The sequence below is a fragment of the Otolemur garnettii genome, unplaced genomic scaffold (assembly GCF_000181295.1).
Source record: "Otolemur garnettii isolate 467f Iridium unplaced genomic scaffold, OtoGar3 scaffold00111, whole genome shotgun sequence".
Lineage (NCBI taxonomy): Eukaryota > Metazoa > Chordata > Mammalia > Primates > Galagidae > Otolemur > Otolemur garnettii.
In genome coordinates, this window is record NW_003852506.1 from 4,442,749 (window position 1) to 4,466,680 (window position 23,932).

Sequence of the window (23,932 nt, forward strand, 5' to 3'; positions counted from 1 at the left end):
TTTGACTTAATTAAAACCTATTATAGGAAATATTGATACAGTGCAGATCTCTGGATAACAAAAGAGCCTGCCCCAGATAAAAACAGACTTAGTGGGAGTCTGTATGACAGTGTTCTAGTGGACCCCCGAATTTAAAGGGGGCCTGGGAGTTTCCTTGTCATGCTGTCTGACCTTTTCCCGTGTGCTATATTGACCGTGTACTTTTGTGTGTTTATTTAAAAGGTTTTATCGAATACTAATTGTTTTGAGATTGTTAGAGTGATTTCCCCTACAGTGATATAATATGTATACCTCTACAGTCCTTAGAGCAAGGTGTGTTATTTTTAATCACTCAGTTAGATTAAATTCGGGCCTCCCGTGGATTTTTCTTAATTTAATAACATTATTTTTGCACCTGGAAAATATTACGTATCTTTTTCAAAGCTAGCCCTTAAAATGGTATGACCCACATTCTTCTAATTGTGAAAGGAGCCGAGGGTGAGGAGAACTCTTTGAGAACAACAAAGAGCATGGCTGTGGTTCCTAACAGACTCACAGCTGGGGGTGGGGGCACCCCGGCTGCCGCAGTGCAGCAAGCCCTGAGAACTGGGCCCTCTGTGTTCTGATAGGAAATGCAGTTGGTGGGTTAAACACCCACGGTGATATTTTTGGACTGAAAAATTTTTGTGGGGGAGGGGTCCTAGCCCCTTCTAAATGTGACTGGAGACTTAGGATGCCCCAGGGAAGCCATAGCTTCCCCGTGCATGAGCCCCATCCTGGCCTGGCTTCACTGGCCCCTGGGTCAGTTGGTCCCTTATTCCCAGTGTCCCTTCTCTCCATTTGTTCTTTGAAAAGAAGAGAAATGATGCCAATACATATCAAAGAGGCTATTCCTCCTAAGGGACCGTAAAAGGGGTGAAAAGACTGTGCTCTCCTGAGGTCTTCCCGCGATTGCTGCTTTTCTTAATCGAATAAAGACAGAAGAGTCACTTTACAGTTTCATGACACCCTTTTATGGTATCTTAAACCTTAGCTCACATTCTTAGCCATGGGGTATGCAAATGCATTTTCATCAGAAGTGGATTATTTATTTATTTAAAATCCTTTTTTTTTTTTTTTTAAAGACTTACTCTGCTGCCCTGGGTAGAGTGTTATGGCATCATAGCTCACAGCAAGTTCAAATTCTTGGGCTCCAGAGATCCTTTTGCCTCAGTGTCCTGAGTAGCTGGGACTACAGGTGTTCACTGCAGCATCCAGGTGTTTATTTTAGGTAGAGACAAGGTCTCGCTCTTTTTCAGGCTGGTCTTGAACTCCTGAGCTCAAGCTATCCTTCAGCCTTGGCTTCCCAAGTTGTGCTGGAATTATAGGCATGATCCACCATACCTGGCAGATTATTTATTTACTGAAGACATGTTTGAGTTCTCATGCCATACCAGTGCTGTTAGGAAAAGTTTCCAGTCACTGGAGCACTGTGTCTAGTTTCCAGTGGGCAAAAGGTGTCCAGACGAACACTTAGGTTCTGAATGTGAAGAATGCTTTTCATCACACGCTGATTCTGTTTGTTTATCATAAAGGTTTATCATACTGGTTTATCATAAAGGACCCAGCTCAGAAATGTCGAAATGGAAGAGAAGTGTAGGGCGAGGTGTGGGGAGGGCACTGTGCCGTCCTCCGGCACCTGCTTATGTTCACCAGCCTGGAGGCTGCGTGCGTATGTCCACTGTCAAGTCACTTGGATATACTGTCCCTTCCCCTTACCATGTTTTGCGCCCCTCCCCAACCATTCCCTGGCACCAGGAAAGGGATTACCCTTCCCAGTCCTCCTCCAGGAACATCTGGTTGCTGTGGCCCTGCCACTCCTGGGTAGCTTTCTGAGCCAGCTGGGACTCAGATAAGAGCAAGGCTGGAGAGGCAAGTGCTAGATCAGGTCAGATCCCGCCCCACAGATGCCAACAGGTGGTGCTGCTGAATTGACTTTGAACTAGATCACTGTGGGAGACCCAGCCTTGCCCCACTTAACCAGAGCTGCAAGGAGCCTCTGCACCTCTGGTTAAGTGGGTGTTTTCTGGTGTTTTTTAAAAATAGGTTCTGCCAGCAGTGAGATGCTTAAAAGATTAGGAAACCAGGGTAAGGAGAATTCACAAGGCAGGTTTTATTGTTATTCCACTGTAGTGAGACCAGCAGATCAGGTCATAGTCCCCAAGAAAAGATGGGACTCTGTGTCAGAGAGATTGACACCAGTGTTCAGGAGTCAGAGAAGCCAGGGAGAAATGTGGCCCAGAGCCTTTCTGGTGGCTTCTGAGGGAAGGAATAGGTGAGTCTGGGGAAGCAGCAAGCTGAGCACTAGCTGGGTGGAGTGACTTCCTCAGGCTCTGGGGTGGGTGTCGTAGGTGCTGAGCTGCCCGACACCCGGCCCTGGGGTGATTACGGAGGGAACAGCAGCATAGGGTTGTAAGAGCCTCACATAGGACTGGCTGGGTGCAGACTCCGCAGGCTCCTTAGCTGCAAAGCTTTTGCTGTCTGTATTAATTGGCCATCCCTGGGAGGGGCAGTCTCCCCAGGGTCAGTAAGGCCCCAGATGTCAAAACATCAGAATGAAAGGCCATACTTAAATAGGATAAATAGCAGCCCCTGAAAATCCCAGAGTCCAGAACTTAAAACCCTATTATCCTTTAACTCATCGGGCCTCTCCCCCACCCCAAATATACAAGCCCTGCTGCACCCTTCCACCTTCCGTCTTCCTGAACCCCGTTCTCTGCTCAGTCCTGCAAAAAGGCACCTTGGAGTCAGTCAGTGAATGCCAAGTGCAGGAGACTGTGAGAAGGGCATCATTTGGGCGTTCCTCCCTGACAGCCTGTGTTTAAACCCTCGCAGCCAGGACAGACACGGCTTTCAAGGCGTTCTTGGACGCCCAGAACCCGAAGCAGCAGCACTCGTCCACGCTCGAGTCTTACCTCATTAAACCCATCCAGAGGATTCTCAAGTACCCACTTCTGCTCAAGGAGCTGTTTGCTCTGACCGATGCGGAGAGCGAGGAGCACTACCACCTGGATGGTGAGCCAAACCCCGGCCTGGGATCTCCCCATGTGTCTCCCCAGAGATTCTCAATCGTCTCTTTATTTCATGGCTTGTTTTCTGCTAGTGGCCATCAAGACTATGAACAAGGTCGCAAGTCACATCAACGAGATGCAGAAAATCCACGAAGAATTCGGGGCTGTGTTTGACCAGCTGATCGCTGAACAGACTGGTGAGAAAAAAGAGGTAAGTACCCTCTTCTCAGGATGCCTGTCAGGAAAGCTGGGTTTGAGTTTGCTTGTTTTTATTTATTTGTTTATTTTGTATTACCATTTTTGGAGACAGAGTCTCACTGTGCTGTCCTTGGTAGAGTGCCGTGGCGTCACAACTCATAGCAACCTTCAACTCTTGGGCTTAAGCGATTCTCTTGCTTCAGCCTCCCAACTATCTGGGACTACAGGTGCCCACCACAATGCCCAGCTATATTTTTTAGAGACGGGGGTCTCACTCTGGCTCAGGCTGGTCTTGAACCTGTGAACTCAGGCAGTCCATCCGCCTTGGCCTCGAGTTTGCCTGTTTTTAAAGGTACAAATTATAAGTAAAATAGTTACAATTATATTGTCCTTCCTCGTGGCTTGACTGTCCTTTATCCAAGGTGACCACGTGACTGTTCTCCCTCAGCTGGCCTGTTTCTTAGTCTAGAAAACATGTTCCTGGTACTCTACTCTTCCCCCTTGAGATCTCTGGTTTTATTCTGTGTTAAATGTGGAAGTAAACTTCCATTACTACAATCTAGGATATTTCTATGAGCATCATTAAAGGCCAAGGTGTGTCTCCAGACATCAGAATAACATTCAGCATGCAGTAGGTGGTCGTTAATATTTGTTGAATGAATGCCAGCTTTGTATCATTCTGGATCATGTTTCTTTTTAAGTCTACCCAAAAGCCTATGTAGAAGTAGCAGGGATGGGGCATATATACCTGAGGGAAACTTAGAGTGAACTAAAAGTTGTGCCTGAGTTATTGAAGCACTTATATGAATAAAAATGTTGATAAGATGATAAGATTGAGATGAATTAGAGGGAAAGGTAGTATATGGTATGTAGCAGCGTCCAGCAATTCCTGTGTACATCCAGCTTCAATGAGAATATCGTACTTAGTTCTACCTTAAAAATAAAAGGAGAAAAGCTGGGAAGAAACCATGAAACACAAAAAACAAAAAACCCTCCTACTGTGACTGGCAGCAGGATTAAAAGCAACGGGGGTAAGATGAAGTTTGGTTGTTTAGTCTAGATTAAAGATAGCAACTATCTGCAAATATATGAAGGGTTATTATCCTGGCTCATTTCATGTCCTCTGCACAACAAAACAAGTTTTCATACTGTTAAAAACACAATTTTCAGAAAGAGGTACAATCATGACATCACATGTAAAAATAAACATATGTTAAGAAGTTTATTTTACTTACAAGATGTGGGATCCCCAGGCAGGTGTTATTAATATAAGGGTTCATTGGAAGAGTCAAAATCACAAAGATTTATATATGGACTAAAGAAATATTGAGATGTGTTTTAAACAAAGACAAACTAGTTTTTCCACAGCTGGAAGAAACCAACTAGGTCAGTATTAGACTGGACAGAACTTATACATCTGTCTGTTGCCTACACTTTACCGAGGGTTGTAAAAGACAGTATACAGGGATAGACTCTGATAGCCCGGGAGCCCAGGAAAGTCTTCTGGAGAGGATGTGTAATTTTCAACAGAAAAACATTTTTTTCCTACATAATAATACTACCAGCAGAGCATGTGAATGTTCTTAGTCTCCATGTAAGATAATTTAATCTACCAGAGTGTAGAAAAGATGGACACTGCTAACCTGGATTTAATTCAGGGGTCCTCAAACTTTTTAAACTGGGGACCAGTTCACTGTCCCTCAGACTGTTGGAGGGCTGGACTATAGTTTAAAAAGACAGGCAGTGGCTAAGCAGGTCAGGCAGTGGCAGCAGAAACACCTGGCAGGCTGGATAAATGTCCTTGGTGGGCCGCATGTAGCCCACAGGCTGTAATTTGAGGATGCCTGATTTAATTCTTTGTTTTCTATAAAACTTTTATAATAGGGAAAAAAATATGCTTTTTAAAAATTTTTTACTACCTATACATGTGTTTATTAGGTTTCTACTTTTTGCCATCACAGAATTAAAAAGGCTTAAAATTTAATAACAATAGCAATGTTTAAGATAAGGACGAGAAACAAAACCTCATAAAGAATGAACGAAGATAAATGCATTCAGAAAAGAAATCAGACAATTGCTGCATCAAAATATTAAGCAATAATAATAATGCAAAGAAAGTAACATTCACATTGTCAGATAAGAGTATGTCTATTATTATAGAATGCTTTGACTCTGACATTCAGTATGGAATCATAAGTTAACTTTTCTTTTTTTTCCCAAAGTCTCAAAATATAGACAACTAATATTTATAAACAAAAGTAAAAGATAATTTCAAAAAACAGATCATGCCAAATCTTATAGACAATGGAAAAGAAGAAATACTTCTTCTTTAATAAAATAAAATTATGCTTATTAAAGAAAAGCACAAAATACATAAGAAGGCAAGAAGAAAACTCTGCAGTCACCAAACCCAGCTTTTTTCCCCTATATTTAGTTGAGACCAGGTCCCTTTATTGATCAGGCTGGTCTTGAACTCCTGGCCTCAAGCAGTCCTCCTGCTGCGGTCTCCCAGAGTGCTAGGATTATAGGCATAAGCTACCACACCCAACTGGAAATAAACATTTTCATTTTATTTTCTTTCTATGCCAAGTTAATTACTGGATTTGAATGATGTTAGGAGCAAATGACCATGATGCTAACGACTGGAAGGTGATATGGGTAATGGATTGCAAAGAATTTAGGGGAAATCAATGATGAATCTGATCAAAAGTTAACCACTATAAAAGGGACTATGGCTTAGGTGAATCCAGAAGGTTTTTAAGGTGAAATTCTGACAGTCAAGTAAGGCATCTTTCCAGTGAGGAAAAAAGAGATAAAGGGCCATACAAAGTATTTTTCACAAGCTGAAATCATAAAAAGAAACATGTAGAAGTTGGAAGGAGGGATATGTGACTGGGTATCGGTTTTAAACAGTAGGAAAATCCTATTCTTATCAGGAGGTCTAAAGCCCAGAAAAATTAAGGCTTGACAGAGACGCCAAAGAGTGCAAGTAAAAAAATGTGATTTAGTGGGGTTCTCCCTCAAGATATACAGGAGGAACTAGGCCCTGGTGGGAATCAATAACTCAAAGGCAACTGATTACTCAAGAAGTCCCTGGCAAGGCTGGTTTGACCTCTTTTTCCTCCATTGAAGAGAATGGTCTTTAAACTGGAAAGGAAGATGGTCTTAATTCTATAAGAATAAAACCCTGGGGAGAATGAATCCTGGGGAAATAGCATGACCTGTGCCAAGATCAAGGACAGTTCTACACCACTGCGTGCAGCAGTATACTGGGACGACAGTAGAGACGGAGGTAGTTGTGGTTGCACCCAAATTATGTTCTGATTTTCGCACAGGTGATTCCTAATCCTTGTAGTTCCCTTTCAAGACAACATGTGGCAAACACCTAGAATGGATTTATGAACAGTTCTTGAACACAAATAGGATGATTTATTAGTATCTATTAGTAATAGCAGCTTTATGGTAAAATGATGACATTTTAGGGCCATAGAGTACCTGAATCCTGTCTTTAGTCAATTTTCCTTGGGATCTCTTTGAAGGCAAATATGTTCACAGAGAACAGCACTGGCTAACAAACTTACTTTTTTTAATGAAGCTGGGCCTGCAGCTTCCTGCCCCATGTTAAGGAGTTGGGCTGAACCACACAGACCATTTTGCTTAACTAGGAGGAAGAATAAGGCAAGAGGGTGTTTTACCTTAGAAAAGGCCTAAAAAATCCTCAGTGAGGCATCCCAGTCTTTAGGAAGGTAGAGGTCTCCCTACAGAACTCCCTCTTGGGGTTTGGGAAGATGATTCCAAAGAGGACCAGAACGAGCCCAAGAAAGAGCCTGCAGCCCCAGGAAGCAGCTCCGGCCCCCTTATGCCCGCTGTGTGGAAACTTGTTAAGAGAGAAACCACATGCATAGGTACCATACCAACCCGTTTTTTCCTAACAACTGTAGATCTCAGTGGTTTGCCTTGTTCCTTTTAGCTATCTTGTTCCTGAGATTCTGGCAATAAACACAGAATAAGAAAAAAAGATGAGATTTCCTCCTCCCCCCCAACCCCCCACACACTCCCCTTCATCTGTGTGTTTGTTTGGGAATACAGAGGATTTATTTTTTTAATTAGGGAATCTTATGTGAATTAAAAGATTTTTAAATTAAAATTGCATTGTTTCTAGCTCAAACTTAGCTAGAACATAATAATACTAATATTCAGCATTAGAGAAGCTAGCTAGACATTTTGATATCTTCAGCCTTTTGTTTCAGGTGGAGGTGGTATTTTTTATTCAGATGCTGACAAACTGAGAGTATTTATAAAAAATGTGATCTGTCATTTTGTGCTATTTCTTTTTTAAATAATGAAATTGACAGGCCAAAAGTGCATGTATTTGTAGTGTCCAGCAGGGTATTTTGGTATATGTTACATTGTGGAATGGCTAATTCAAGCTATTTAATTTATAGACTACCTTATATATGTAACCAAATGTTTTAGGAACAGTGTTTTCATGCAGAAAAAGTGACATGAGCCTGGTGAATTTTCAAAAGTCATGAAAATCTGAGTATTGATAACATCTCCTGGTAAGCTTTTGCCCCGTCTATAATTTTCAGGTTGCAGATCTGAGCATGGGAGACCTGCTTTTGCACAGCACCGTGATCTGGCTCAACCCACCAGCCTCCCTGGGGAAGTGGAAAAAGGAACCGGAATTGGCCGCCTTTGGTACGTTTCAGAAGGGGGTTTTGCAGAGAGGGAAAAGCTGACTTATTTATTTTTGTTTTTTTAAAACGAGAACGTTTCTTTTCCAAGACACAATTTATTAAATAAACTTAATTGCAGTTATCTAAACTGGTCTTCCTGCTATAGCCACCAACATCTCACAAATGCTAAACGAAACCTTGCAGTTCAGTTGTACTGTGTGGCTGCTCAGCTGCACAGATAGGCTGTGCCCAAGTCTATCCCAGATATAAACATACAGGCAGGAAAAGAATGGTTTTTTGCTACTGCTGCTGCAGCACTGAGTTTTCAAAATAATGGGCTAACAATAAAGCAAAGAAAAATAAAATGAAAAATCAAGAAAAAATAGTCTCTGTTTCTGAGACCTCAAGCCCTGTATCTTTTATACTCTTCCTGATTCTGTGTTGCTGTGTGCAAGATCAGGATGGAGAATGTTAATTCCCAGCTGAGCCATCATGGCCACTCTGGGCTGCCTTGATCGTGGTGAGATACATCTCAGTCACATTGCTGCTAAATACGAGGGAAAGAAGAGATGTTCTGGATGATTTGTGTTTTAATACACTGGCTTGGATGGATGCAGCTCCAGCAATGAGAGGTTTCATGTTACTGTATTGTAATATGCGTATGTTTTTGGAGAGAGAGAGAGAGAAACTGTGAGTTTTAGTATACTGGGAACTGTGCATAATTCAGGAAATAAGGCTTGTTACAGTGTAAATGCTTCTTGGCATATTGCAGTGTTGTTTCTGAATATAAAACTGTCAACACTTCAAGCTTTTGTTTTATGTTCTGATTTTTCCTCGCCTCTGCTTATCATGGGCCGTAACAAAATGTATAGGAAATCTAGCATTTGCCATTCTCTTTATATTATTTCTCTCGGCATGTAGGGAAAGGGGGCTGTTTACTGATTCTTGACTGAGCTCTTTTTATTCTTCCATCATGCGAATGTGGCATTTTCTAATGGAACATCCTCGTGAGATCAAAATCAGAGGGTTTAGTACAAAGATTTATTGGACTTCTGCTTAGATCTGTATGCCTAAAATTTCCAGCGAGCCACTGGAGTTGTTGATACCATTGTATTAAAAATAACGAACACAAAAAGTGTGGCGATGACGTGACTGGATGAGTCACACAGAGGCGCGTTCACACGTGGGACGTGTTTGGTGGGGCAGCTTCCTTTTCAGCATCACTCTCGTGTTTTTCATATTGCCATTTCTTCTTGGAGAGGCCTGGGATCTCTCGGATGCTTCTTGGTGGCTCATGTGTAGGGTTCAGGATACTAAAGTGACCCAAACCAGCCACCTGTTTCTGATGTTGGATCCATCACAGAGTAGCAATTCCAGAAGTGCAGCATTTGGATTTTCCATGGCTTGCTCCCTGAATTTGATGGAGTTGCTATAGTTAGAAATAAGTGGATTTAGAAAAAGAAAATAATTTAAGTAGGAGACAGTAGGGGTGGGCAAACTCTTTTTCTGTTAAGAGGCTATGGGACCAAGAGGCCACTTGCTTTGCCAGCGTTGCCAAAAGTAGCTGAGGACAATATAGCAACCAACGAGATGGCAGCATTGGCAAGTGGCGGGCGAGCCCGGGTTTGGCCTGAGAGTCCTATTTTGCCAACCTGTGTTTCAAGAAAAGGCCAGTTTTGAAGTTTGGGGTTTTAGGTGCCATCTGCTTCGTAGGCTCAGATGAGATAGCGGACTCTGCTACTCTGCGTCCAGCCCCGAGGTTGTCTACGAGAGGGAGGAGTGGGTAAGTGCTGCCTTCAAGGACGTGGTGAGTCCAGCATACCTGTCCTGGGTGTAAATGGAAGCTGTGTCCCCAGCCCCAGGGCGCCACATGGACAGCAAACTCAGTAGGGGCTGTGGTTCACAAGAAAACCTGCTGAAGGCTGTGTGATGTGAGACCAGCTTATATTGTAATTCAGAATCCTCTCCAGAATAATAAAGACAGGGGAAGGAGAAATCAGGATTATGAATAAAGGCTGGCTACGGTCACCATAATGAGTTTGTCTGGGGATTCCCAGTCTTTATAGGTGGCAGGCTTGAGGGTTTGGGTGTGATTTTCAGTAGCAAGGCAGACCTAGTAGAAATGTATGGACACAGGAAGGGCAGCTGGGAGGGAAGGAGGCTAATGACCCTCAATCAGGCAGCCTCGGGGTTAAACCCCAGTTGTCTTTTTGTTTCAGTTTAAACATCTAACCTCAGGAAATAGTGTGGCTTTCTCCCAAAGCCACAGTTGACTTGCTAGCAAAAAAGCACCTTGATATTTCGTTCCCAGAGTGGCTCATGTGTACTGAATGTTGATTATCACCACCTGTGACTCAGGGGTTAGGGCACTGGCCCCATATACCGAGGGTGGCGGGTTCAAACCTGTCCCCTGCCAAACTGCAACAAAAAAAAAATAGCTGGGCGTTGTGGCCGGTGTCTATAGTCCCAGCTACTTGGAAGGCTGAGGCAAGACAATCGCCTAAGTCCAGGAGCTGGAGGTTGCTGAGAGCTGTGTGATGCCATGGCACTCTACCGAAGGCATTAAAGTGAGACTCTGTCTCTACATAAAAACCAAAAAAACCAAAACAGAAACAGAAGTAACTTGTTTGGGCTTCTGCTTTGAAGGGTATTAGACATTCACCTTTTGGTGCACAAAACGAGTGCTTTAGGCCGGGAAGGGCTGCCAAGACTTTTGGAGATCCAGGCTGTGTCTGAAGGACTGGGAAACTCCACAGAGTTGGTTGAGTGAGAATAGCCCTGAGGTCTGGAGAAAGCTTAAGGAGGGCTAAGGGTTACTCTCCAGCACTACTGTTGTGATCCTTGGTGATGAAGATGAGGGAATCTGTGGCAAGTCCATTAGCCTTAGAGCCATGGCAGCACACCCTTGAGCTGTGGTCCCAGTGACATGGTGGGTCTTCTGAGATTCAGGTTGATGGTTCCCTCTCCTGAGGTACAGCTCTCTCTTTAAGGGGACCTTGCTGTCCTGGCCTCTGTGATTCCTGAACACTTCATGGTGAGAATGAAGGGTCTTCACAGATTGCTGGTGCTCAGCTGCTGCTGAGAAATGGCACGGCCCCCTCAGGTCAGGGAGCACCTCTGGAAGGAAACTTTCCAGTCTATCCTTGGGGAACCTTGACATTCAGATGCTTTAAAGTGTGAAGAACTAGGGGCAGTCTAGACCCAGTGGTCAGTCAGTTTCTTTGCATCTCAAGGCTTATTTCTCTGCAGCGGAGATTAGGATGACCCTGCACAAAGGGAAATCTGGCCTGTCCTAATTAAAAAAGAAAATGAACCAGATACTTTAGGTTTGTCTCCAGAGGGCCTGGGCACCTGGTGGTCCATTCTGAGAATTCTCTCAATGTTCATTCTCATTGTAATTCTGTGTCTGGTACGATAGGCTGTGCCTCCTCCAGGGGTTACATGACCAGGCTATTTCTCTGTGTCAGGGTTGGAAGTGATACACAGACTGTCTTAGGATGTTCAGCTGCTATAACAAAATGATATAAACTGAGTGGCTTACAAACAACAGAAATTCATATGTCAAAGTTGTGGAGGTCAGAAGTCCAAGATCCCACTTTCTCATAGATGGTGCTTTCTAGCCGTGTCTCCATTTGACACGAGTCGAGGCATCTTTCTCGGGCCTCTTTAATAAGGGCACTAATCTCATTCGTGAGGGCAGAGTCCTTATGGCCTAATCACCTCTCAGAGGCCCCACCTCCTAAAAAGGCCACATCAGTGATCAGTTTCAACATGTGAATTTTGGGGAAGCACCAACATTTCCAGAGGTGTTCAACCTTTTTTCTTTTCTGCCACAAATTAGAAGAGTAAGAGTTGCTTTGGGCCCTGCATTAAATACATGAACACTAAGGAAAGTTCATGAACAACAATAATAAAATATTCATGCATTCCAGCAGAACAGATAAGCAAAACAATCTTCAAATAATGAGTATATGGCCCACAGGCTGCAAGTTGGATAGTGGTGAAGCAGAGACCCTGACACAAAGAACCCAAACAGGCTGGATGCTGCATCTACCCTGCCATTCCTTCCGAGGTCTGACTCCAGCCCCCACTTCCACCCCAGGAATCAGAATCATTGCATGTCAGACATGCTTAGCATTGCTTAAGGAATTCTCTGGAAGATTATACATAACTCCCTGTATCTCCCCACCCCCTGAAATAATATAAGAATAAAACTACATATTTACTGCTCCTAAAGAGCTTATTCTGATTCAGCCTATTTGGAAGAAGTGGGATTTGCATTCTACTTCATAAACTAATTTTTGTTTCTTTAGGTCAAAAAGATGAATTATATTTCCTGAATAAGAACACCATATATGTGTGTGTGCACATGTGTGCAATATTAGCTTAATTTATATGAATGTAAATCACCTTTAGCAATTGTATTATTATAAAAGATGTTTATATTACTCTTTTTTTTGAGACAGAGCCTTGGTTGCCCTGAGAAAGTTTCATGGTGTTATCACAGCTCACAGCAACCTCCACAACTCCTGGGCTCACGAGATCCCCTTGCCTCAGTTTTTCTGTTTTTAGTGGAGATGGGTCTTGCTCAGGCTGGTCTCAAACTCCTGAGCTCAAATCATCCTCCTACCTGGGCCTCCCAGAATGCTAGGATTATAGGTGTGAGCCACCTCACCTGGCCAAGACATTTATATTATTCTTCCAGCTGCTGAATGATTGCATTTCTATTGAATATGTGTCAGCTAAAGTTTTAACCTTGATATGATATCATAGGTAAAGTATATATTTTACTCAAATATTTTGGGGGAGGGGAGGTAGATTTTCCATGTTTATTTTGAATGTGGGGATTTTCCTCTCTCATAGGCTTTTGATTTGCACAGATGTGATGAGTGAGTGTAAGGTGGGTGGGCATTAGTCAACTGGGATCTCTCAGTCCTTTTCGTCACTGTGGTGTTTAGTACCACAAGTTAACAATGCTAAGACATATTTTGCACCATAACTGTTTTTATTTCTTTTTTTCCAGTCTTCAAAACTGCTGTGGTTCTTGTGTATAAAGATGGTTCCAAACAGAAGAAGAAACTTGTAAGACTTCTTATTTCACCCCATCATTTGAAAGTATCTTCTTCTGTCCACTTCTCAGTCATTTCTGCATGATTTGACAGAAATTTGACATCTGTTGTCAGTAGGAGCCTTTTTATGGTTTATTTTGGTTATGTGCTACTCCAGACTCTTGAGGACATCGCTCAGGCAGGCTCAGGGTTAGAGCATGAAAATGAATTACCTATTGAGCCTGCCATGACTCAGAACCTTCCTGACACTATTTTTTCTTCCTTTCTCTGCTGCCACTGATCCCCTTTCTCCCCTTTCCTGTGCCTCTCTCTCACCTGCATTTGGTCAGCAAGCTTATTTGCAAACTGGCAGCATATTTATCATGCATGTCACTGCTTGATGGACGAACAAAGAAACATGCGGGGAGGAGATTCCTTTGGACAAGCCCTGGAGTTAGTGACGAGTGGCTGTCACTGGTTTAGAAAATGTAGGGCACTGGGCCAGAGTGGATTAGATTGTTCTTAATGCCGCCAATTCCTTCCTTTCTGCAGGTAGGATCTCACAGGCTTTCAATTTACGAGGACTGGGACCCCTTCCGATTTCGACATATGATCCCTACCGAGGCTCTGCAGGTTCGAGCTTTGGCTACTGCAGGTAAACTTTGAGCCAGGCCAGCTTCGTATTTCTGATGTTTCCGTGAATTATTTGATTGTATTCACACTTTTGGTCTAACCACCAAGCAAAAAAACTGGATCTGAGCCTTCTAAAACCAACTCACCCTAGTCCGATGTCATGGGGACAAGTATTTGGTAAACGTCCAATTATTCTCTCTAATAAACTAGATGTATCTTCCTTCACAGTGCAGTAGGAAAACTCAAATGCAAAAGGCATGTAGGACACACACATTGAAGCTATTATTTGCCTTAAGAAGGTTTCTCTAAGCTTCTAACACAGTGATTTACTCCAATGCCTCCAACGTATGATTTGCAAAATTGAATTACATGTGAATTTCCAGGAACCTATAAACGGTGGGTCGACAACAGCTGCAGTAGCATTTTGAGGGTTGAACACAGAATGGTATTGTTGTTTTACTTTAGAACTTTAGATTATGAATTATCCTGTTCCTTTGTTCCCTTGTGCCAGGTTTATAAATAGGAAAGCTTGCTTCTATAGCAAACTACAGACAGGCTTCTTAGCCAGGAATTTTTCCTTCATTGAGCACTAAACACAGAAAGACTGGAAATTTTGAAAACAAAGCCATCTTTGTGATGGGACATTCCATTGTCTCCCTCTACTTTCCATTCAAATCAATTTTAAAATCATCAAGATAAGAGCTTATTTTAATTGAGTTGCAAAGACTGGTCAAACCCTCTCTCATTATGAAGTAGACTCCAGGAGATTTGGGAATCAGAATATGGAAAGTTAGATTTTTATCTTAGTCCGGGAAAGTTTGTAGGACTTTTTGCAAATGAATTCCAGTTGGGGGTAATCATGTAGCCACAGTGAGGGTCTGTGACCAGAGTTCTGAACCTCTGGATAAGAGCGAGACCTCATGGAGCGCAGCTTTAATGTCTGCAGTGAATTATTCTTTTCACAAGTACTTTATTCATGACTTTAAAAGTACTATGGTGTTGTAGGCATTGCAGAGCTTAGAAATGAATGTATAGCTATTCCTCACTTTCTGGGCATGCCATTTTGGCTTCACGCAGAGTGGGCCGGGGAAAGAGGAGGCCCACTTGGTCTGCAGGACACCAGGCCTGGTCACCTGCATGGGGGAGCGCTCCAACAGAGAGCAAGGGTGGGTCTCATTGTATCATTGTCCTGATGAGGTATGCGTTGCAGTCTTGAGCTCTATTTAGTCCAACTGTTGCCAAAATCACTTAGTTGAAATCCAGTAGTGAGAGAAACAGGCTGCACAGCTGAAAGGGTGGGTTCTTTATGATATAATTGACTAAGTGGCCTTTTAGATTCATCTTGAAGGAGATTTTAGCAATCAGAAATTTCCCAGGTGTTCTTGTCTTAGCACCCATTATCTCTCAACATCCTGGGATAGCTCTGCAGTATCTTTGGTCCTGTGCAGCTCTGCACTATTTAACCTTTTATCAAAGCAGGAAAATGCATTTGTAAACATGTAAATAGATCCATTTGAAATGTACCTTGATTCATCCTTGTTTTAATTTACCTAGATGCAGAGGCAAATGCCGTGTGTGAAATCGTTCATGTAAAATCGGAGTCTGAAGGGAGGCCGGAGAGGGTCTTCCACCTGTGCTGCAGGTGAGCTGGGCCCCTGCAGTGAAGGCCATCCAGCCCAGGACTGTCCGCCATGGACCAGCCTGTACTTCCCTAGACACTGTGTGCTTTTCTTGTGCCTGTGCAAGGGTTTTCTCTCCACACGTACATTCTGCATATCGGAACAACATGGTTGTCTAATAACACTGTGTTTTGCTGTTTGGCTACATTTTTCGTGCTGTAACATCTCCAAGATGCAACAGACGGGGGTGGCCATGTATGAAGGTATTCTTGAAATGATCAAGAAATGATTAGGCCTGCGTTGATCACCTGTGGCCCTTCAGTGGAAGCTGAGCTTACAACGTGGACTTTGACTTATTTCTTCCTGTTTTCCTTCTACCCCATCTTCTTCTTCCCTCCTCGTTCTCCTCCGTGAGAATTTGAGGTCTTCTCCCATATGCGGTCAATTCTTTATTTTATTCCCCCTAAAAACATCAAGACGGGTGGCTCCAATAGTTGGCTTCTTGATATATTTGGATTTAAATATGACTCATAGTTACTCATGCATTTATCTAATCATAGGCACATAGTAATTTTCCCAATAATTACCCGGTCTCTTACACAGTAAGTGGTAGTATGCTATGGTTTGCTCACAAAAAAACTCCCCAAACAATAGAATCACTATGATTATGATTATTAGTGATATTTTTATAAAATATTTTATAACATCTCTAGGATAGATTCACTATATAGAATAGAAATATCATTATGACTATTAGTGATATTTTATAATGCCATTGCTAGTGTAGTAAGAAGGTGCATTTGCCAAGTATCGACTTTGCTTAGTGCCTCACATTCATTATTGATTATTGATTGCATTTAGTCAAACCAAGGTACTGTTGTACAAATGGTGAGGGAAGACTCATGCCTGTAATCCTAGCACTCTGGGAGGTAAGGCAGGTGGATTGCTTAAGCTCAGGCATTTGAGAGCAGCCTGAGCAAGAGTGAGACTCTGTCTCTAAAAATAGCCAGGTGCTGTGGTAGATACCTGTAGTCCCAGCTACTTGAGAGGCTGAAACAAGAGTATCACTTGAGCCCAAAAGTTTGAGACTGCTATGAGCTGTGCTGCCACGGGTACTCTACAAAAGGTGACAAAGTGAGACTCTGTCTCCATAAACAAGCAAACAAACAATGGGTTCATACTCTGATGGAGTTAACTTCAAACCTAGGCTGTGTCTTGCCATGTCACCTTTCTGTGTTGGGTGTTGGTGGTCAACAGAGTCAGATTCCCTGACAGCTGTCAGGACTAGAAGTGACATGTTCTGAATAATCCACATGTGTTTTGAACTCCGTCTTTGCCATCTATTCAGGCTAAGCCGAAGTCCATGGGGGTCAGTGAGCTGCCTCTAGAGATGCCATATTTATGGTTGATGATGCATACTGAGTGAAACTTAGCTGGGAACAAGTACTGAGAGCAAAACAAGAAAAAATAGCTTTTACCCAGGAAACACTTTTCTACCAAGGGAATCAGGATGCAGAAAGATTTTGTAGTTCTTAACAATATAGCCTTAATATTTATTTACACATTGAGACGTGTCATAGGAAGAGTTGATATTTAACACGAGGGAGGCTGATGCTAGAAGCAGCTAAGGATGTTGTTGTATCAGTCTTTGGGTGCTCTGCAGAGCCATAAGAATCTTATGGTTTACTTGTCCTCCAAACCTTTTAGAATGCAAAGCTCTATGTTAAGTACCAAGAGCAGAATCTGGCAACTTCTTGGTACAAAATCCCACTGTCCACCCATTGCTGTTAACCAGCTGCTCCAGCTTCCATGGGCTGCAGGAGATGAGTCACAAAGCCAGAAGGGAAAGGGGTTGCTTTTTATCCCCAACTGTGAAGACCTCAGTCTCTAACCCTCAGCCCTCCAGGCTGCACTTGGTAACCTCAGAAGTTTTCTCATGTCTTGAACTTTGTTTCCCTAACTTGTGCCAATCTCTTCCTAGCTCCCCAGAGAGCCGGAAGGATTTCCTGAAGGCCGTGCATTCCATCCTGCGGGACAAGCATAGAAGACAGCTCCTCAAAACCGAGAGCCTTCCCTCGTCCCAGCAATATGTCCCTTTTGGAGGAAAAAGATTATGTGCACTGAAGGGGGCCAGGCCGGCCATGAGCAGGGCAGGTACTGTGGGGATTCAGACGTTCAAGATCCCGGTCACCCCAGCTCCGCTGTAGAAACCCAGCAAGCTGACCTCCTTGTTGAGTGGGAGTTAGGTATGGCCCGGTGGGGCTGAAGTAGGAAAATGGTTCTTCCCTGGTGCGAGGTTCCTGGCCCTTGGCTCCTTCCCGGTGGCTCCCTGGGGATCGCCCTGTGTCTCCTCCTCTCGTCCTCCCTTCAGGCTTTCCTCCCTGCCCTCCTCCTTTTGGCTGGTGAGCTCCTCTCTCATTTGCGAGCCAGGGAGTGGACACATCCTCTTTCTGAGGGGCTGTCTCAGCCTGCTTGCGGAATGAGAGTCGCGCTGCTTTGCATGACAGTCAGCTTTGTCTAGCAGAAAGCCACGTGTCATGTCTCAGCAAGGTCATAGCTCACCGTTCTGAGAACGTGGTGGCCTCATATTCCGGCAGCGCAGCAATGCCTATTCTCAGTAGTGAGCAGTCCAGGTTTAGTAGACCAGATGACACATGCCGTTTTTACCCTCGCCTTGTGCCTGCAAATTTATTTTTAGTGTCAATGTTAATTTGGGGAAGTCTTGAGCTGCTACTGGAAAGGAGGAATCTAGAGTTTAAGTGGTTCCAGAATATTGTTATAGGACTTAATCTATCGCTTTGGAGCAGGGAGGAAGAAAAATCAGTATTACCACCTGCTAATGGCAGTAAAATATAGCTAAGGAAGAAAGATATTTCAGAACACTTAGGTCCTTAATGGCATCACGATGTTAACATTTTTATTACGCCTTTCTTAAGAAGCAGCCTGGAATTTTGCAGGGCAGAGTCCATGCAAAGAGGCTTCCTTTGCGTTTGCCAAAAAGGTTTCTGACCATTTCCCCCTTTACCTTACACCTGTTCTCAATTGTGTTGAAGGGACGCAGATAGAACTGTGATTGAAATTGAAGGTTTTCATAGACATAACCTACCTGGCTTGACATCGGATACTGTATTCTTTAAGCACCTTAAGTTTAACTAACATGATGGGGTTAGTTATCATAAATCTTTTCTCCAATTAAGTTGATGTGTGCTTATTAAAACCTAGTGCACTGAACACCCAGCACTCTGTTGGGTTTTCCAAAGTATCCTGAGAGTCCTGCACACCCTGCTTTCCACAGTTTTTCACAGGGTCCCCAAGTAAGAATTGATCCTTTATAGCTCACTATAGAGAATTTTATCTTGGAATTGTCTTGCCTCTTTTGCTTGCCAGAGAATGTTTAATATGAATTAGGAATAAGTGTCTGCACCTCAGGGAACCCACCTGCCATAAGCCAAGTTTCCACTGTTAGTCAATGAACCTAAATTCAGATTTGCATATGAGTTGAAATTAAGCACATTTAGTTTAGTCTGAAGTTTTCCTGATGAAATCCATTTGGTAGAGAAAACAAAACCAACTCACAACTTACCCATTATCATGAATACCAGGAAAAAACTTGATGTCATAGCCTGTTGGAGTTGATAGACTGAAAGACTTTTCTGCCTGATGCCTCATTTTTGGCTGGACTCTTCATGTTAGGATTTAAAAACGATGCTTGAGTGGGTCAGCACAGCACTAAGTGGTCCGTCTTAACAGTGAGTGCTAGCAATACTCAAAGATTGTTTCCCTACCTAAAAGATGGGGAGGAACCCAATACTGATAGCGGTGTTATCAAGGATGCGAAGGATAACCACTCATGCTTCACTCTGCATTGCCATGAGCACCCACGTAGTTTATTTCTCCTTCTGTTCGGTTTGGATAGGGTACCAATGCCAAATATCCTGCCTCTACACTTAGTCAAAAAGTAGTGTGCATCTGCCAATAACCCAATTACAAGATTTTTCATTTTATTCTACTGTTTTCTTATGGAAATTTCCAGACTTAAGGAATAACTAAAAGAATTCACCCCTCCCATCCACAGTCTATAATTGACCTTTGTCTGTATTTTCATTATCACACATCTCTCCATCTTTCATCCATTAACTCATTTTTGACACATTTCAAAGAAACAGACATTAGGACTTCAGCATGCAAATCATCAACAAATACTTTGGATAGTTTTGAATTGGAGATAGTTCTATCGTGATTGGACAGAGCCAGCCTCCGCTTTGGTGGTATGGAGATAAAATTAAACAGGAATTTTTGTTTCTTTTCAATGGTGTAGAAGTAGGTTTTCTCTCTTTTTTTTTTTTCCTCTTTCTCTCTTTCTTCCTTCCTTCTCTTTTCTTTCTCTCTTCTTTCTTCCTTAACTTTCCTTTTTCTCTTTATTTCCTTTTCTCTTTCTTATTTTTTCTGATTTGCCTGAACATGGTTTTCATTCTCCACCTGGAGCCATAGTGGTGTCCATTTGTTCCATGTCCTGTGGTAGTGGAACTCTCAGGAACCCTTGTGGACACAGAGGGGTCTGAGGATGGCTGGAACGGGAGCCAGTGTAGGCCATTGTTGAGCTCCCCTGTGTCTCTACAGTTGGAGTTAAGGCTGTATTTTGAGAATAGACATCTTCTAGCAGTGCTGAAGCAATTTAGTGGATTTAGGGCTCAGGTTTCAGGAAAGCAGCTCCCAGGTGGCGTTTAGGCTCTTCCCCTGCCCTGGAAAGCACTGTTGCGTCTCACCTTTTTGTGTCTAACGCAACAACCACTCCAGGGAGAAGCAGCAGCCCTCCCATGTGAGCAGTCTCTGTGTGTATGTGGGGTCATTTGCTCGAGTGGTGTCTTTTGTTTGCTTGTTTTTGATAATCTGGGGAGCGGGTGAGAGATTGAATGATCTGTTTCTCTTAACTCGTATTTTGCTGCTCTTCACTGTAGCCTTTTGCTGATCGCCTGCCGGGCGTCGTCTGTCGTGTTTCTCATTTGGTTCAGGCGCTCCTGGTTGATGCCTTGTGGAAGAATGAGGGACACAGATGTAGTTAGGAGGCGCCAAGGTGCACACCTGCTTAGTCCGTATGGGACAATGTCAGGGAGAGGACAGGGAGATGATGGGAGACTCCATGTCTCTGAAAGCCAGTCTTCCCTGCAGGCTCTCTAAGAGGGACGTGGCGCCCTTCATCTAACTGCAGATCCTGAAGAAACGTTACATTCCAGTTCCCAGAAAGCAACATAATTTAGACCAGAGCTTCTGTGTCCTGATACATTGCTTTGGTTTCCACAAAGACACCAGAACTGTGCACCCACTTCATTCTTACTAAAGACCTATTCTGGCTAAATGACTTAGGACAGCCCTGGGGGATCTACATAGTACTGTGCTGTGGGACATGGTCAGGGTTGAGGATACTAACTTGCCAACTAACCCTCAGATCAGCGTCTGCATTGACCTGTCGTAGGTGTACGGGTGAGAGTAGGAGATTATTTCAGAGGGAATTGCGTTTCCTTTTCCTCATAGCCTATAGCCCTTTCCCACATGCCCGGGCTCTCCCTTGCCCTTCGGTCAGTTGCTGTGACATCCTATAAGTCCCCACGTCTGGATAAGGTAAACTCTCCAGGATGGACCGATGATATGTAGAAGTTACGCCCCAATGACATCGAGGCCCTAAATGCATACCATTTCAGGGTTTGAAACATTTTCTCCTTTTCTTTGCTTTCTGGATTTTCATCTCACATAAAGCATGTGGGGGTTTTATTTTTATATTTTTGTGTGTGTGTGCAGTGTCTGCCCCAAGCAAGTCCCTTGGGAGGAGGAGGCGGCGGCTGGCTCGGAACAGGTTTACCATTGATTCTGACGCCATCTCCGCAAGCAGCCCGGAGAAGGAGTCCCAGGAGCCTCCCGGTGGCGGGGACACTGACCGATGGGTAGAGGAGCAGTTTGATCTTGCTCAGTATGAGGAGCAAGACGACATCAAGGAGACAGACATCCTCAGTGACGATGATGAGTTCTGTGAGTCCGTGAAGGGCGCCTCTGTGGACGCAGACCTGCAGGAGCGGCTTCAGGCCGCCTCCATCAGTCAGCGAGAAAGAGGCCGGAAAACTCTGGACACTCACGCCTCCCGCATGACCCAGCTCAAAAAGCAGGCTGCCCTGTCGGGAGGCCTCGGCGGAGGCGCGGAGAGCGCGAGCGAGGAGGTCATCTGGGTCAGGCGCGAAGACTTTGCCCCCACCAGGAAACTGAACACTGAGATCTGACTGTGTCACTTGCCCCTTAGGGAATGTGTGTAGATACTCCTCTCGCCCTCACTCTGCCCGCCCTCCCGTGCCGCCGTCGACGAGAATGTCCCCTTAGGTCACACTCTTGCACACACGTTTTGGCAGCTGACTTGGTTCTGAAGCCATGTAGCCACCCCACGTCGTCATTTTTAACAGCAGCCTCAGAAAGAATTGCTCACGATCCCAGATAAGCTCGAGTCCTATCTTCTGTATATTACTAAGGGCTTTAATTTATTCTCAATCAGGGTCTGAAGAATTAAAAGAAAAAAAAATTCTAAAGCACTGGAAAACAAATCATCCCCAGGAGTTTCAGTCCACACAACAGATGAATTCAAGGGGTAGAGAGCGCACACACGAAAAATGATGACGATCGTTCTGTCCGAGATCACTCTCCCCGCTGGGGAAACCACTTTCCAATACAAAAATCTGTACAGCTCGCAGTGTTCTTACCGTCCTTTCCTCTTCCATGTCTGAGAATATCTGTGTATTTTAAGGATGTGTGAGGAGAGGGTGGCGATTCATGTTTTGATGAGCCTTTTTATTTTTCTTTTTTCTTTTTTCTTGTTTTGGTCTATGGCTGGTCTTACTCTGTGTCAGTGTTCGGAAGCTCTAGTTTTGCAGAGAATTATAAAGATGCCAAACTCTTTGAAAAGAGATCCAAATTTATCACTTGAGAGAAGAAAAAGAAAAACACTATTTTTTGTATTTTACTGAGATGCAGGGGCACAAATAGAGGAGAATTTTACAGTGTTAGTGTAACCCTGAGTCTAAAAAGTAAATAAAATAAAAAAATGAGGATATAACCTTTTAGAGAGTGAGGCATGGTGGTTTTATATTTATATTTGAAAGGCCAATAAGCTCATGCTAAGGATAAAGAATTTTTCCAAGAAGCAGATTTTTTTTTGTTGTTGTAAATGTTTGAATCTATATTTGAGATGGGAGTTTGGTTGGATTAAACATGACACCCAAGTGAGTGGTTTGTGTGTCTGTTGCACATGGTGGGGGAGGGGAGCCTCCTCATGGGGTTGCCATGGTGATCATGGGGCTTTTTTTTTCCATCAAAATTGCATCTTCATCCATAGACAACCTACCCCCTTCCCTGACGGTCCATAACCAAACCTCTTCCAAAACATCTCTTGTGTTGAAGAGATACTTTCATCCTTATATACTTTCTTCATGCCAACAAAACAGGGTAAACATACTTAAAACCTAACAGTCTAAACAGATATCCAAATAAGAAGAAAAACAAGTTATAGCACTTTCAATTTTTTTTTTACAAAAAAGGTTTATAGCTTTTTCTTTTCCCATTTCTCAATGTCCACTTCCTAAGAAGGGTTTAAATAATACGAAAACTTTCTTTTTGGGGAAAATATCTATTTGGTGTTTGACACATCAGTAGGTACTTTAAAGACCTGAATTTTATAGTAGCTTTAGGAATTATATTTTATAAAAATCAGTTATGACTTTATATTTCCAGACAATAGAGAGTTCAGAACATCACGCTCTGTGCCCTGCTTGCTTAACCTGCTTCCTCACCCTCAATCCCTCCCCCTTCGGGTTTTCAGGGCTTTGAGCTTGATCTTTTGAAAGTTTTATTCTATTAAATTTTTGCTATATCTTCTGGTTTTCTTAAAAAGCTTTAGAGTGGTTTCTATACCCTTTGTATCACTGCATTGTTCCATATCATCTCCGGTTCGACTGTGTCTGGATGGAAAACGGCAGCAGAACAGTCACATTTCCTAGTCACCGTGCAACGCAGCCATCTGAAAATACTCGGAAGTCTGGTGCTTGGAGAGGTGCCATTGTCTCTTGTACATAATAAGGTCATGACGTGTCTATGTCCAAAGTTCTTATATATTTCTTTTATAAGCTGAAAGAAGGTCTATTTTTATGTTTTTAGGTCTATGAATGGAACGTTGTAAATGCCTGTCAAACAATAAAAATAATGAAAAGTGTCTGGACGACCCTGTGCCTTTTTGGACGGGAGGATGACAGTGAACTGTTGATGGGATGTTGTCCACGGGAGAAAATTCCTGAGAACGAATGCCTGGTGTTAAAGGAACTGTTGTGATCATCAGAGGAGAGCTGTCTTGGTAGAACTTGAAGTTTTAACCAAGAAAAAGAAAAGCATTACTAAAGTTGTTCAGCGTCTTTCTCTAAAGATTTGGAGACTAGGAAATACCGCAGATACACACCAGTTACACACACTGGGCACTGTTTCTTTTCCAGTCTCCTGCCCATCCAGGCGGGAGCAGGATGAGGGGCCCTGGGGAGGAAATGGGGTCAATTGCAGAGCTCTGAATGGTGAGCAAGTGCAAGTCACTCATGTTGTGTCCCCGGGGGTCTGCTACCTCGGTCTTCACAGCATCTCTATAAGAGGTAAGGTAAACACATATGGTCTTGGGTGCCTTTCTCTTCTGTCAGATGAGTCCTTTA

General features: G+C 43.3%; 1 protein-coding gene across 9 annotated transcripts in view; it reads left to right on the forward strand.

The window, feature by feature from the left end:
- The window catches only part of TIAM1 (T cell lymphoma invasion and metastasis 1), a 368,684-nt gene extending 345,233 nt beyond the window's left edge, over window positions 1–23,451 (forward strand). For 8 of the 9 annotated variants that reach the window (XM_023517428.1, XM_023517430.1, XM_023517429.1 and 5 more), the window contains 8 exons: window positions 2,854–3,033; window positions 3,122–3,240; window positions 7,820–7,928; window positions 12,930–12,988; window positions 13,507–13,609; window positions 15,142–15,229; window positions 17,188–17,360; window positions 21,003–23,451. In XM_023517428.1, coding sequence (XP_023373196.1) covers window positions 2,854–3,033; window positions 3,122–3,240; window positions 7,820–7,928; window positions 12,930–12,988; window positions 13,507–13,609; window positions 15,142–15,229; window positions 17,188–17,360; window positions 21,003–21,475 — 1,304 coding nt within the window. In that variant the 3' untranslated portion in view covers window positions 21,476–23,451. Of the gene's footprint in view, window positions 1–2,853; window positions 3,034–3,121; window positions 3,241–7,819; window positions 7,929–12,929; window positions 12,989–13,506; window positions 13,610–15,141; window positions 15,230–17,187; window positions 17,421–21,002 lie in introns of all 9 variants that reach the window. The other variant, XM_012809706.1, reaches the window with a different exon arrangement.
- The last annotated feature ends 481 nt before the right edge of the window (window positions 23,452–23,932 follow it).